The sequence below is a fragment of the Pangasianodon hypophthalmus genome, chromosome 19 (genome assembly GCF_027358585.1).
Source record: "Pangasianodon hypophthalmus isolate fPanHyp1 chromosome 19, fPanHyp1.pri, whole genome shotgun sequence".
NCBI lineage: Eukaryota > Metazoa > Chordata > Actinopteri > Siluriformes > Pangasiidae > Pangasianodon > Pangasianodon hypophthalmus.
The window spans coordinates 19899713-19916267 of NC_069728.1; the positions used below are offsets into that span (position 1 = coordinate 19899713).

Here is a 16555-nt window from a genome sequence, read left to right on the forward strand (position 1 = left end):
GTCTTTTAATCCACTCTGGTTTATAAACAGCTCTTGTTCTTTATCAGGCTGATGATGAAGATGCCTTTAACTATGCAGCTGTGAGTTTTGCTAAGAAACCTTCATCCTCCAGAACCTCCAGAGACAAGAGCCATGAAGACGTTTATGCACAAGTTAAAATAAAATAGTTAAAGAGAAATGAACTCAGACTTGAAAAACTATAGAAATGTAATTATTTAACAATTTTGTAGACAGATGTGTCTTTTTTTTAATCAGACAAAAAATTTTATTGCTGTAAGTTTTATCACCATTTCCAAAGCTTTTTAATGTACTAAGTTGCCCTACTTGATGGATGTAGTTTTTTTATTTATTTACTTATTTTTATAACTTTATTTTACTTTTATTCTCTGCTGTTTTTTTCTTTCTAAAAGCCTTACATTTGGGATGTTTTCTCAGCATTTTCTCTTAAAGTTTCTAGATTTTAGAATGTAAAAAAATATTTTTGTTACATTATCAAGAAATGGCTCATGGTACACAACTTGCCTAAACTTTTTTTTTTTGCAAGTTATTTTGCTTGGGAGCTTTATGAAGATGCTAAATATTATTAATATTGTAATTACTTTAGATCAGCTAAAGCATTTTTGTATCCAGTACATCTGTAAACGTAATACATTTTCCACTTTTCCAGAAATACTAAGGGCCTTTAAAAGTGCAACAGGGCTGAATATAAAGACAAGTGGTTACTGCACTAAATTCCAGATAGAAATTTATGCGACTCATGTTAATGACCATAATTAATCAAATGTCATTAAAAAAATAAATCAATTTTCAACATTTATTAAAAGTTCTGTTTAGTTTATAATTAATAAACACATCTTCTAGATCAGCACTTTTATTGACTCCAGTCTTTCCTTTGAAGCTCCTGTAGCTAATGTTACTAGGATAGCCTTCTTTTATCTCAGAAATATTGCTACGATAAAAAATATAATGTTCCTACACCAAGCAGAATAACCAGCTCATGCTTTTGTTACCTATAAGTTGGATTATTGTAATGCCTTACTGTCTGGACATTCTACTGGTGCATAAACAAGCTCCAGTTAGTCTAGAATACAGCAGCCAGAGTTCTTACTAGAACCACACGATATGACCACATCACCTCTATCTTATCCACACTGCATTGGCTCCCAATCAAATTTCGTATTGATTATAAAATACTACTACTGACCTATAAAGCACTGAATGGTCTCATGCCACAGTACCTGAGTGAACGTCCAGTGTTTTATGATCCACCACGCCTACTTCGATCAAAAGGCTCTTTGTTGGTGCCTTGAATAGTAACGGCTGGAGCAAGGGGCACAGCTTTCTCTTACAAAGCCCCACAGTTATGGAACAGCATTGCAACTAGTGTTCAGGACTCAGATACAGTCTCAGTGTTTAAGTCGAGGCTGAAAACATCTTTCTTTAGTCAAGCCCTTTGTCAATAGTTGTTTTCTTAGGTTAAGGAGCAGATCTGGAGAGCTCATGGGCATAGAGTGTTTAGGGGAACTGGGTTGTTTGGATGCTGTTTTTCCCCCACTCTCATACGTTCACTCAGGTTTGTTGATGATGGAGTGGCTGGCCGCTTTATGTTCCAGGTCACCCTCATGTCTGTGTTACTGGTTGGATCTCCTTTTTATTTATGTTGTCATACCTTGTCTTGCTGGAGTCCCTGCTTGCACTCTACACACAATGTACAATTTCTTTAACCATTATGTGACAGTGAGCATATCTAATAATCTCTGTCCCTCTCTCTCTCTCTTGAGCTACACATGCTACTCCTGAGATACCAGTGACCCTGACCTATTCAGCTCTCTGGGCCTGCTGATCCTGATGCCCTGTTTCTGGTTGAAATTCTCATCACTTGGAAATCACTTGCTGCTGATGATGAAGCTATTAGTCAAGAAAACGTCTCCAGGTTACGTATGTAACCATGGTTCCCCGAGGGAATGAGACGCTGCGTCACGAAACGCTATGGGAACGCCCCCGCGTGATTGCGCTCTGAATCACGTGTCTAATCCGTCCAATGGATGGGCGAGACGTCACGGGTGGGGTGACGTAGCGACCAGGAAGCATAAAAGCCCGAGCGGCGAGCCCCGCGTTAGCTTACTGGAAAATGAAGCAAGCGCCGCAGGGACGCCGGAAGTGTGGCACCGAGACGCAGCGTCTCGTTCCCTCGGGGAACCATGGTTACATACGTAACCTGGAGACGTTCCCCTTCAGGAACTCGAGCTGCTTCACGAAACGCTATGGGAACGAGTATACCCACGCCGCCAGACTTACAAGTCCCTGCCTCCAGGAGGAGGCAAGCCTAAGGCACAAGGACAGAGGAGCCGGGAGTGGCTCGGGTATCTAGGTCATAAAACCTGGCAAAGGTCAGGGGCGTGGACCATCCTGCCACGTTGCAGATGTCCTGTAAGGACACACCTGCCAGAAAGGCCTTAGAGGCCGCCACCGCTCGGGTAGAGTGAGCCTTGACCCCCAGGGGACTGGGGAGACCAGAGGACTCGAAAGCCAGAGAAATGGATTCTACAATCCACCGGCTGAGGGTCTGCTTAGAAGCAGGAAAACCCCTCTTAGGGGGACCAAAGCAAACAAGCAACTGGTCCGCCTTTCTCCGGCAGTTCTGTGGACGTACGCGTCCAGTGCTCACACTGGACACGTACAATTGAGCTTCCGATGGTCGGGCTCCCTAAAGGGAGGAGGACAGAAAGCCTGCAGCACGACCGGCCGTGGTGCTGAGGAGGGGACTTTCGGTACGTACCCCGCTCGGGGGTACAAGAATGCTTTGGCCAAACCAGGCGCAAAGTCTAAATAGGAAGGGGCCACCGAGAGGGCCTGAAGATCCCCCACTCTCCTAAGAGAGGAAATTGCCAAGAGAAAGGCAGTTTTCAACGTCAGAAGACGGTCCGAAATCTCCTCTATGGGCTCGAAGGGGGGTTAGAGAGCCTCTAAAACCACGGCCAGGTCCCACGAGGGGACCCGAGATCGAACTGGAGGTCTGATCCTCAGCGCACCGCGGAGGAAACGTGTCACCCAGGGGTGCCTGCCCACTGACTGGCCATCGAGAGGGGCGTGGCAGGCCGCAATAGCCGCCACGTACACCTTCAGGGTGGAGTGGGTCAGTCCCGCGGAGAGGCGGGCCTGCAAGAACTCCAGCACTGTACCAACTGGGCAGTGAACAGGGTCAAGCCGGCGGTCTCCTCACCAGGAAGTGAAAAGGTTCCACTTCAGGGCGTACAGTTTCCTCGTAGAGGGAGCTCTGGACTGGAGGATGGTCTCCACAACCTCGGTTGAGAGACCGGAAGCGCGGAGTTGTGCCCCCTCAGAGGCCACACCCACAGCCTCCACAGCTCCGGGCGGGGGTGAAGATGGCCCCCCGCCTGTGAGAGGAGATCCCTCCTGATCGGAATTTCCGATGGGGAGCCGTCTAGGAGGGAAATCAGGTCCGAGAACCATACTCGGCCCGGCCAGAACGGGGCTACTAACAGTAGACGAATTCCGTCCCGGCGCACTCTCTCCAGAACTCCCGGGAGCAGAGCGACCGGAGGAAAGGCGTACAGGCGCAGCCTTGGCCACGGCTGTACCATGGCATCCAGTCCAAGAGGAGCTGGATGAATCAGAGAGAACCAAAGGGGACAGTGCGACGTCTCCTGTGTCGCAAACAGATCCACCTGGGCTCTGCCGAACATACGCCTTATGAGCTCCACCACCTCGGGGTGGAGTCTCCATTCCCCGGGCACCGGCCCCTGCCTCGACAGGGCGTCCGCTCCCACGTTGAGATGACCAGGGATGTAGGCTGCTCTCAATGAGAGGAGGTTCCCTTGGGACCACACAAGGATCTGGAGCGCCAGCCTGTAAAGGGGGCGCGAACGCAGACCTCCCTGGCGGTTGATGTAAGAGACCACCGTCGTGTTGTCGGTGCGCACCAACACGTGGCGGCCTCTTAGGTCTGGGAGAAAGTGTTTCAGAGCTAGAAACACGGCCAGCATCTCCTGGCGGTTGATGTGCCAAGTGAGATGGCGGCCGCTCCACAGACCACGGGCAGGACAGCCACTCATGACCGCTCCCCATCCGGTGAGGGACGCATCCGTCGCTAGCACTACGCGGCGACCAGGAGCTCCCAGGACCGGGCCCTGAGACAAGAACCCAGGTTCTCTCCACACAGCTAAGGCACGGCGGCATCGCCGCGTGACCTTGATCATGCGGAGCGGGTTTCCTCTGTTTCAGAAAAAACCCCTGGTCTTGAGCCACCACTGTAGGGGTCTCATGTGCAGCAGGCCAAACGGTATCACGTTGGACGCAGCTGCCAATAGGCCCAGCAGTCTCTGAAACTGCTTTACAGTGAGTGACCGGCCTACTTTCGCTCTCGCGACCGCTGTGAGGACCGACTCGATCCGAGCAGGAGTCAAACGTGCCTGCATCGTGGTCGAATCCCACACGACGCCTAGATAAGCGGTTCTCTGAGCTGGAGAAAGCACGCTTTTCTCGGCGTTTAGTCTTAACCCCAGTTCCTTCATATGGGCGAGAACGGCATCTCGATGCCGAGCCGCCATCTGCTCTGAATGAGCTAAAATCAACCAGTCGTTGATATAGTTCAGTATGCGGATGCCCTGTAGTCGCATAGGAGCCAGGGCAGCATCCACGCACTTCGTGAGGTGCGGGGTGAGAGTGCTAGGCCGAAGGGAAGAACCCGATACTGGTAAGCTTCGCCCCCGAAAGCGAACCTCAGGAACTTCCTGTGCGGGGGAAGGATGGAGATGTGGAAATACGCATCTTTTAGGTCGATCGTGATGAACCAGTCCTCGGGCCTGATCTGAGACACGACCTGAGTGACCGTAAGCGTCCTGAACTTCAGTCGAGCGACTGAGAGGTTCAATTGCCGCAAGTCCAAAATGGGACGCAGCCCTCCCCCCTTCTTGGGAACAATGAAGTACCGGCTGTAGAACCCTGACTCCCTGTCGTGAGGAGGGCCCACCTCGATGGCCTCCTTCCTCAGGAGAGTACGTACTTCCTGCTCCAATACCAGAGCCTGCTCGGGACCCACCACAGTGGGAAGAACCCCAGAAAAATGAGGTGGAGGCGAGCCGAACTGAATTCGGTAGCCTCTTTCTACAGTCCGCAGGACCCAATGAGACACATTCGGCAGAAGTTTCCACGCTGCCAGAAAGCTCACTAAGGGAATCAGCCTCTCGAGACTGACCTCTGGTGTAATAGAAGCGGTTAGCTGGGTGCCCTGAGGCGGCGAACCGACATGGGGGAAATGAGCTAACCGCTGCGAAGGCCTCAGGAGAGGCCGCGAGCCTCCCAGACCCGCTACGTTGCCGGGCGAGAACTGGGAGAGGCGCTCGCCGGAGACCGCTGCGCCCTGAAGCACCATAGGTGGCAGGGTTGGCAGATCGACCTCCTGAGGGCACTGGGGGGACCCGGGCACCGTAAGATGAGGTGTACGCCGCGTCGCCCCAGAGGGGCCCGCCCTCGGAAGCCCTGGGCCAAAAACCATCAGGGCTTCTTAGCCGCAGCCCTTCTGGACATGAGGACGGTCCTCAGATCCGCCTTAGTGCCCGAAGGGCCGGGCCCAGAGCGTCGTCGCGACTCCTGCTCCCGCCTCGGGGGAGCACGGGAGGCGACGCTCTGCTTTTGGGCCTCCCTGTAGGAGGGGGCCGTACACGGAGGGGGCTGCCCCCGCCCAGCAGCCCCATGAGCTAGAGAGCGTCCAGCTCTTTAAGCAGGTCAGCCTGGTACGCCTGTAACACCGCTATGGTGTGCAGACACGCACCGGCCTGACCTGCTGCCGTGTACGCCTTGCCTACCAGCGCTGAGGTGGTCCGCAGCGGCTTGGTAGGCAACGCCGGAGCCTTCAGGGACGATGCAGCAGCAGGGGACAGATAGCTGGCTAGCGTCTGTTCAACCCTGGGCATCGCCCTGTAACCGGAGTAGTCCGGCCCCGCCACATTAGCGTAATGGGAAGAAGTGGGGCTGAACAACCGGGCTGAAAACGGCCTATTCCAGGACCTCGACAACTCAGTGTGGAGGTCCGGAAAAAAGGGCAGGCTCCGGGGCGGAGGTGGCGGCCTACTGCGTAAAAAGCGCTATTCAGTCTAGAGCCCTGAGGCTCAGGCCGTGACTCAGCGGGCCAGTCAATGCTAAGCTTAGCGACTGCCCGCGTAACCACCTCGAGCAGCTCCCCGTATTGAGGAGACTGCGGCTCAGGGTCGACGCTCTCCACATCGACCTCCTCGGAGGACGATAGGTGGAGCGCCGAGTCCGCTCCCCGGGGGGAAGAAACCGCAGAGCGTGCTTCCGAGCCCAGGGAGGGGACAGTGGACCTGGAGGGTGAGGAAGGAGAAAGGGACGGGCCCGTCTCCATTCCCTCCGCCAGGTCCATCTGCGAGCCCCACGAGCGCAACCGCCGCTCTGCCTCAGCAGAAGCGGGGCCAGCACCGCGAGGCACGCTAGTGAGGGCTCCCTCCTCAAAGAGAGCCCAGCGGGAGCGGAGAGTGCGCAGCGGTAAACGCTCCCTCGAGAGCCGACTGAACATGCTCCGCTCCCAAACAGGCAACGCACAGACTGTGTGTATCCCCGCCCGTAATATATCGCGGACAGGGAGGAACACACAGCCTGAAGCGCTGCCTGCTCTCGCCCTTTGTCTTATCCTTGGCTTTACGCATGCCGCCGATAAAACACAAACCAGACGGAAAATAGACAAACAATCAACATAGAGCGCTTGCTGAAAACAGGAAGCTAACGTGGGGCTCGCCGCTCTGGCTTTTATGCTTCCGGGTCGCTACGTCACCCCGCCCGTGACGTCTCGCCCATCCATTGGACGGATTAGACACGTGATTCAGAGCGCGGTTACGCGGGGGCGTTCCCATAGCGTTTCGTGACGCAGCTCGAGTTCCTGAAGGGGAACACAGTGTTACTTCTGTTAAAGTGAAAGCATTGTGTGATGTGAGAAAGCGCTGCTGCAGCCAGTAAAACTTCTTCATATGCTTCAAGAGTGCTTTGACACTTGGTCCAAATAATTAAAATTGTACACAGGACTGATTCTGAACTCGTTTGGGGCGGATTTATAATTGCAGGTTTGCCTTCACATGGAAGAATTCCTTTACATACATCACTTTATGTTCATCCATTTGCTGTTTTTATTATTATTTTCCTTTGGTACCAACAGACATGCAACAAAGAACAGCACTGTTTACAAGCATGGCATGGCATTGTGCAGGAAAACCTGGAAAAGAGAAGCCGTTTTCTTTTGTATGTTCTCAGTACAATCACTCGCACCACAAGAGTAAGATAATTACAGTGCTCCAGTCTTATGAAAGTCTGATCATTTTCCCATCATCACTAAACTTGAAACAGGTGACAAGTTGAACCAATCACATTACTCGGCATGCAGCGCTGTGCTGATAGCTTCCATACACAATGCAGACTGGACCAGGGTTCAGATGAAGCAAAACCCAGACCACCGCTTTCATTTTTCCCAATTGTAGTCAGTAAATCAGTAACTATAATGCATGATTATGTGTTTTAAATTACGTATATTGTTGTAGTGATTCATGCAGATCAAAGATCACTCTGGAGAGCCTGGTTGTTGACGCCATTAGACTTTATTCTTTCCAGAATTAAGCTGAGCAGTTGTTTGCAGACAAAAGCTCCCCAACTCTTCTGAAGGGCATTCTTATATACACAATGACATGAAAAAGCTTACACATCCTGTTTTTCACAAGACCCAACATTCCCATATATGCTTATGTTATGGTTTAAGGCAGCCTTTCTCACTTAAATTTACAGCTTGTTCCTGCTCTCCCCACTTAGGAGGCTACCACTGCCTATGTAAGTTCATATAGGGCGCTTTCAGGCCTCCGTGTTATACATTTCCTGCAGGCTACCCATTCCTATCTAAGGTCATATAGATCACTTTCAGGCCTCTGTGTCACCTCGTGCACTATATCGGCTCCATACATCTATACCATTGAGGATTAAATATTATCAAATCTGAGTACACATTTTGTGGTTAATATTTTATTGTTACAATATTTCTATAATATTTCCCTAAATATTAAGGGGCTTAAACTGTAAAAGGACTAAATATAAAGAACGAGTGGTTACTGCGTTACTGATTAGATTCTACTGCTTAAACTGAAATTAAATTCCAAATAGTAAATATTAAAATGGATAAAAAAAGTATATTAATGACTGCTGAAGTGCCAAGTTATTATTTACATTTCATTTTTTATTTTACATATTTTACAGCATGACTCATGTTATTACAAACTGAGGAACATCGTTTTCTTAATTTGTTGTATGTGATGTCTAATACGCCTCCCTGGACTCACAAACATGTACATGATGTGATGTGGAAAATACGATGTTATCTTTGAAGTTACAACATTACAGTTAGACCAAAATCATTCCAGTATACAGCCAATATCACAATATCAGCAATTAGCTCTAGTTAAATCTAACACATTGTTTTCTTAAATCAGAATTTTTTCCAGTTGTTTTTGAATTTCTAATTTGATCTTAATTTGAAAACAAGGAGGATTATTGGAAAGACAATAATAATGAAGGCAAGAACTCCAACTCTAACAATTGAGAGCAAGAATAGCACATGCATCTGATCAGAACAACCTGTATGGAAAAATAAAATTGTTTTAAAAAACATCTGAAGCTAAAGTACATAATGGAGTACACTGAAAAAATACTTTACAATATTGGATGATTCATTAACAGGAAAAGTTTTAACTAGAGAAAATTCTGTTATAGAAAGTGAAAGGAAGCTTATTTGATCAAAACTCTTACCTTCTCCATTGCTGCTTTTTGAACCCTGGTGTTTAACAGAATCTGTGTTCTTGTTAACCGTTCCAGGTGTAGGACAGGGTTTCATCTCTTTACCTTTACAAATAAAATGGAAAAGCAGCAAATAAACCGAAATGATACTAAATATGAATAATGTGAAATAAATCAACATTTAATGCATATGTACACATAATTCTGGTTAAAGTGTTGATCTGGAATTAGCAGATGTGTGATGTGGAAAATACGATGTTATCTTTGAAGTTATAAAAAAAAATTTAGAAATAAAGAGGACTGCTGCATTGTATATTCACTTTAGATTTTACTTTTATTAAATGCATTTTTTGTATTGTTCCATGACTTCCTCTCTAATTTGTTCACGACCAATTCTTTCCCTCCAGTTAGGTCTGCCCTAGCACACAACAGCTACCAACCAGGCAGGGCGAAGGCTATCACGTGCTATCTCTGAGACATGTGAAGCCAGCCAGCTGCATCTTTTCAAAGTGCTGCTCATGCAACATCAGGATGCAGAATAACACACTCTCAGATGCCCTCCCCGAGACCATGGCCAATTTTGCTCTCTTGGACACCAGGCCACAGATGGTTGTGGCATCGTCGGGATTAGAGCTCGAGACAATAGGGTGAACGATTTTGTACTGTGTCACTCAGGAACTCTTAAATGCAGCTGTAAGTACAGCTGGTAAATACCTCCATATTACAGTTAGACCAAAATCATTCCAGTATACAGCCAATATCAGCAATTAGCTCTAGTTAAATCTAACACATTGTTTTCTTAAATCAGTATTTCTTCCATTTGTTTTTGAATTTCTAATTTGATTTTAATTTGAAAACAAGGAGGATTATTGGAAAGACAATAATCATGAACTCATGCAAGAACTCCAACTCTAACAATGGAGAGCCAGAACAGCACATGCATCTGATCAGTACAACTGTAACCTGTATGGAAAAAATGAAATTGTTTTAAAAAACATCTGAAGCTATGAAAAAATACTTTACCATGAAAAAATACTTTACAATATTGGATGATTTATTAACAGCAGAAGGTTTTAACTAGAGAAAATTCTGTTATAGAAAGTGAAAGGAAGCTTATTTGATCAAAACTCTTACCTTTTCCATCGCTGCTGTCTGAACACTGGAGTGTAACAGAACCTGTGTTCTTGTTAACCGTTCCAGGTGTAGGACAGGGTTTCATCTCTTCATCTTTACAAATAAAATGGAAAAGCAGCAAGTAAACAGAAATGATACTAAATATGAATAATGTGAAATATTCAACATTTAATGCATATGTACACATAATTCTGGTTAAAGTGTTGATCTGGAATTAGCAGGTTATCAGAGTAAAACTGTTTACCTTCAAATTGCAGACGTGTTCCAGATGTGAACTTTAGTAAACTTCCATCCAGTTCTCCACAAAAATATTCTCCTCCATCATCTTCTCTTGCTCCATTAATGTTGAGATCAAACTTATGGTCATTTACAGTAATACTGAAGCGGCTATCTTTAAATCCTGTATCAAATATGTAGCCCAAAATGTCACTGTAGGATTTTGCTAAAAACTGAGGTAATTTTCCAAAACTCTGTCTGTACCAAACTAAATTATCTTTGTCTTTGACCCTGCTAATGTTACACTCCATAGTTACATTTTCTCCACGCTTTACTGTTTTCACATGAAGCTCCTTGATGTCAGAAGTTTTTACTGTAAAAAAGTGTTTAATATTTAATGTTTAATGATGTCAGTAAATGAGTTAAATATGTAATATTACTATTTTAAATGAAAGTTTTCAAAATGTTACTCACCATCTGTGCCGAGACAAAGCAGAGAGTAAAGAGCGACAAAGAGTGTGATCATCGTTCCTGTTTAGATAAAGTGATAGTGAGGTAATGAACTTGTGTGTTCAGTAGAAAACCAGGTCCAGACTCACGCCTGATTGGATGTTTTGAAGCTGTGGACTGATTTGATTGGTCCATTAGCTGTAAGGAGGTGTGAAGCTGACAGTGAATTCTTGTCTATTCTGATGCTGTGATGAGTCACATGACTTTACTGGAGCTCTATCAGTCCTGTGTGGTTACCGTTAAAACCTGCATATACACACACTAGAGTTTCTACACGATCGGCTTTACCACCGATTGTTAAATTATATATTTAATGACCCGTTCGTACCATGTATCAAATCCACACTTTTCATATGTTAATTAAGTTTCTAATGAATGTAGTGTGTCATTTATGCTTGTGTAACTCCAATTACTTACTGATGCCTTCGTATGTATTTTTCACTTTCACTCCTTTCATGAAACTTAAACACCTCGACATCACGTCGTGGTCCGGGGGTCACTGTGTGGAGGAGTGGAACTTACTGGATAGCTGAGTGAGGTAGCCAGTGAGGCCAGTACACTTCCAGTTTCAAGTTTGGTGATGTTGGGGAAAGGGTTGTTATTGTCAGTGGAGGAGACAGAACACCTTATTGATGAATAAAACCACACTTTGCTAGGACTGGAGCAACTTTACTGTAATGAACTCACCCTTGTGCTGTGAGTGTTTGCTAAAAAATACACACGTCTCATGTCGGCCTCCGTGGCTAAAATCTTCTTACACCAGAACAGCTCCTCGTTTGCAGGGATTCCTCCATGATGACATGCTGCTTGAGTGCTTGTACCGAGTAAAACTATAAAAAAAAACAATAAAAGGATGAACCTCTAGCAAAGTTGCATATGCATAAGTGACGTATGGAATTGCAGAAGTGATCCATGGCTCAGAATTAATTCCTCTGTGTGAAAGCAAACCTGGGATTATGAGCCCCGCCTCCAAACAAGCCTAGAAGCAGTCATGAGAGTGGACTCAAGTGTTGAGGCCAAGTGTGAAAACGCTCTTAACAAATTTGTAGAAGTGTTACTGGCTGCAGCAGCTCTCTCACATCATGCAGTTGTTTTAGTTTAATAGAAATAGCATTGTGGTTTCACAGTTTCTGAGACTGAGTGTTTTAATCAGCAGCTCACACTGACTTATTTTGGGTCACGTCAACAGTACAAATGTCTTTGTGTTAGAATCTCAGGCTGACACACAAAAGAGCTGGAGTTCAGTAATAAAAATGTCTCTAAAAATATCATGTAGAATGTTGAGAGCACTATTTACTATTTACTGTTTACAGCAGAAAAGGTTTTTTTTCTGGACTAACTGGAGCTTGTTCATACACCTACTAGAATGTCCAGACAGTAAGGCATTACAATAATCCAACCTAGAGGTAACAAAAGCATGAACTGGTTATTCTGCATCATTTAATAACATTATATTTCTTATCTTCATAAAATTTCTGAGATGAAAGAAGCCTATCCTAGTAATAGTATCGACATCAGCTTCAAAGGAAAGACTGGAGTCAATAAAAGTGTTGATCTGGAAGATGTGTTTATTAATTATTAACTAAAAAGAATTTTAATAAATGTTGAAAATTGATTTAAAAAAGTTAAATTAAATTCAAGTAAATATGGTCACTAATATAATTTACAGAAGTTTTTATCCGGAATTTAGTTTCAGGTTATGCAGTTGAATTTCATCAATAATGCAGTGACCACTCGTCTTTATATTCAGCCCTGTTGCACTTAAAGGCCCTTAGTATTTCTGGAAAAGTGGAAAATGTATTACGTTTACAGATGAACTGGCTACAAAAATGTTTTAGCTAATCTAAAGTAACTACAATATTCACAAGATTTAGCATGAAATATATGTATATATAATAAAAATTTATAAAATATTTATATAAATATTTATAATGCTCCCAAGCAAAATAAATTACAAAACAAAAGTTTAATAAAGTTGTGTACCATGAGCCATTTCTTGATAGCTTAACCTTCAGAAAAATGTAAAAAAAAAATGTTTTTACATTGTAGAAAAAGTGTGCACTATTTTAAGAGAAAATGCTGAGAAAACATCCCAAATGGAAAAGTAAAATAAAAGTGATCAACATAAATAAATAAAAACAACCTACATCCATCAAGTACAGCAAAAGAGTACATTAAACATGTTTGAAAATGAAGGTAAAACTTACAGCAATAAAAGGTTTTTGTCTGATTAAAATATGACACATCTGTCTACAAACTGGATGAATGATTATATTTATATTGTTTTTCAAGTCTGAATTCATTTCACTTTATCTAATTTATTTTAACTTGTGCATAAACGTCTTCATGGCTCTTGCCTCTGGTTGTTCTGGAGGATGAAGGTTTCTTAGCAAATCTCACAGCTGCATAGTTCAAGGCATCTTCATCATCAGCCTGATAAAGAACAAGAGCCGTTTATAAACCAGAGCAGATTAAAAGACTACAAATAATTATTACAGTGATATTTTGTAAATAGTTGTCTGTTAAAATTCTCTGTGTATTGTGGATTGTAGGTCAGATGTGGATTTATTTAACAGAATCACAGTTAATAGAAGACTGGATTACCTGATTGGTGGGAATTGGATGTTTTCTTGATGAAGCACCTGAACAATAATACATATAAGTAAAGTTTAAATGTAGAATGGATTCACATTTTGGTGACAACTTTATACAGTAACTCTATAAATAATGATAATAAAAATAAACAAACCTTTTCTGTGATTTTTAAATAAAACTCCAATCAGAACCACGATTAGAATAAGAGATATTATGGAGGTTATTAAGGCAATAATCCAATAGTCAATTCCTGAAATGATGAAAATGGACAACTTGTATAAATATTGTATGATTTATTAACAGGAAAAGGTTTTAACTAGAGAAGATTCTGTTATAGAAAGTGAAAGGAAGCTTATTTGATCACAACTCTTACCTTTTCCATCTCTGCTGTCTGAACCCTGGAGTGTAACAGAATCTGTGTTCTTGTTAACCGTTCCAGGTGAAGGACAGAGTTTCATCTCTTTACCTTTACAAATAAAATGGAAAAACAGCAAATAAACAGAAATGATACTAAATATAAATAATGTGAAATATCCAACATTTAATGCATATGTACACATAATTCTGGTTAAAGTGTTGATCTGGAATTATCAGGTAAAAACTGTTTACCTTCATATTGCAGACGTGTTCCAGATGTGAACTTTATTCCATTTCCCTCCACTTCTCCACAGAAATAATCTCCTTCATCATCTTCTATCATTCCATTAATGTTGAGATCAAACTTATGGTCATTTACAGTAATACTGAAGCGGCTGACTTTAAATCCTGGATCAAATGTGTAGCTCAAATTGCTCCTGTATGGTTTTGCAAAAAACTGAGGCAACTTTCCAAAACTCTGTCTGTACCAAACTACCTTATCTTTGTCTTTGACACTGCTAATGTTACACTCCATAGTTACATTTGCTCCATGCTTTACTGTTTTCACGTGAAGCTCCTCGATGTCAGAAGTTTTTACTGTAAAAAAGTGTTTAATATTTAATGTTTAATGATGTCAGTAAATTAGTTAAATATGTAATATTACTATTTTAAATGAAAGTTTTCAGAATGTTACTCACCAGCTGTGCAGAGACAAAGCAGAGAGTAAAGAGTGACAAAGAGTGCGATCATCGTTCCTGTTTAGACAAAGTGATAGTGATGTAATGAACTTGTGTGTTCAGTAGAAAACCAGGTCCAGACTCACACCTGATTGGATGTTTTGAAGCTGTGGACTCATTTGATTGGTCCATTAGCTGTAATGAGATGTGAAGCTCACAGTGTTTAATATTAATATTAAGAAGTGACAGCTTTTTTTCTCTTTTACTTACTGATGCCTTTGTATGTATATTTCAGTTTCACTCCTTTCATGCAAATTAAACACCGTCCCGAGTCCAAATGTCTTTGTTTTAGAATCTCAGGCTGACACACAAAAGAGCTGGAGTTCATTAATAAAAATGTCTCTAAAAATATCATGTAGAATGTTGAAGGCACTATTCATTGATTATTCAAACTGTGCTAGAGACTATGCTTTATAAAACAGGACTGTGCTAGCACGTCTCTGCGTGCCACATTTACCCATAATCCTCCCCTCAGTATCAAGGCACAAAGACACAAATACGTGTTAACACAGAAGTTTAAACCAGGCTTTACTGTGTGTGTGTGTGTGTGTGTGTGTGTGTGTGTTTTTTTTAGGTGTTAACGCTGGAGGGATGGGCCACTACATCTTTGAAGAGCCAAGCACCGAGCCTGAGCCATAAATCCATCACACACCCTGAAAAATACAAACAGTGTGACCTAAGAAAAACACTTAACATGATATAATTTTTTATAAAACCTGGTCCCAATCTCTTTGGTGGTGGTATGGACTACACGTAAGAATGCACCATATTTCTAGACCTCAAGTGCCGGCTGTGTGCTACCACACCTCCATCTCGGTCAGAACCACTGGATTTATAAAAGTCTAACATCTCTTACAGCCCTGATAAAGAAAGAATCAAACTCTTTAGTTTATATCTCTCACTTTAAACCACAGTGCTGTTTCCATTAACACTGACACACACTCTCTGGTGTGAGATGGAAACTAGAGGACAAACGTCTCAAACCAAACACCAGCGTGAGGCCATTAAGGTTTTTACCACATCAAAGGTGCTGAAACTGCCAGACTCATAGACTGTAGCAGTACTGTGTCTAAACGTTTTGCATGAATAAGTTTAAACCTTTTTTATACAGGTTAATCATTAAAGGATTCATATCTACCAAAAGGCGTGAGATTATACTTTAATTATTACCGATTCTTTTTCTGTTGTTATGTCCTTTAGGGTGGATAACAGGCCTCACACAGATAGAGCACAGTCCATACAACAGTTTGAATAAATTTTGCTCTTAACATTCTACATGATATTTTTAGAGACATATTAATTAATGAACTCCATCTTTTTGTGTGTTAACCTGAGATTCTAACACAACGACATTCATAAGTCTGTATGAGCTGCTGATTAAAACACTCGGTCTCAGAAACTCAGAAACCACAATGCTATTTCTGTTAAACTAAAACAACTGCGTGATGTGAGAGAGCTGCTGCAGCCAGTAACACTTCTACAAATGTGTTAAGAGCGTTTTCACACTTGGCCTGAACACTTGAGTACACTATCATGACTGCTTCTAGGCTTGTTTGGGGACGGGGCTCATAATCCCAGGTTTTCTTTCACACAGAGGAATTAATTCTGAGCCATGGATCACTTCTGCAATTCCATACATCACTAATGCATATGCACCGTTGCTGGAGGTTCATCCTTTTATTGTTTTTTATCAGTTATATTTGGTAGCAGCACTCAAGCAGCATGTCATCATGGAGGAATCCCTGCAAATGAGGAGCTGTTCTGGTGTAAGAAGATTTTAGCCACGAAGGCCGACATGAGACGTGTGTATTTTTTAATCTTCTCTGTACAAACACTCGCAGCACAAGGGTGAGCTCATTACAGTAACGTTGCTCGAGTCCTAGCAAAGTGTGAATTTATTTATCAATAATGCGTTCTGTCTCCTCCACTGACAATAACAAATGAAACATACATCAAAGGCGTCAGTTAGTAATTGGAGTTACACAAGCATAAATCACACACTACATTCATTCATGCGTATAATATAAATGCTGGGACTTAGCTAGAAATGCTAAGTACTTAACTACTGTCATTAATTTACACGTCAAATGCTGTTAATGTCATGAAGTAACACTGAACATGAAACTTAAAAGGGTAAGTGCGTTACTGTCATTATAAAGTAAATTAACACATGAAACATGTGGCTTTGATAAATGGTA

At 43.2% G+C, this 16555-nt stretch overlaps 1 protein-coding gene, 1 pseudogene and 1 gene segment (V, D, J or C); all 3 read right to left on the bottom strand.

The window, feature by feature from the left end:
- Window positions 1-2109: 2109 nt before the first annotated feature.
- LOC128321642 (uncharacterized) lies at window positions 2110-3318 on the bottom strand (annotated as a pseudogene).
- A 5212-nt stretch (window positions 3319-8530) lies between these two features.
- On the bottom strand, window positions 8531-10684 carry LOC128321641 (T cell receptor beta variable 7-9-like). The segment is given in 4 exon segments: window positions 8531-8649; window positions 8815-8913; window positions 10187-10531; window positions 10633-10684. Coding segments are annotated over 4 exon segments (615 nt in total).
- A 1926-nt stretch (window positions 10685-12610) lies between these two features.
- LOC128321639 (uncharacterized) lies at window positions 12611-14370 on the bottom strand. The gene is made up of 5 exons (XM_053241952.1): window positions 14319-14370; window positions 13873-14217; window positions 13637-13729; window positions 13273-13310; window positions 12611-13101 (listed from the first exon to the last, which is right to left on the bottom strand). Exons 1-5 carry the CDS (start codon window positions 14368-14370, stop codon window positions 12982-12984), a joined length of 648 nt encoding a protein of 215 aa, XP_053097927.1. The 3' UTR covers window positions 12611-12981.
- Window positions 14371-16555: the final 2185 nt, after the last annotated feature.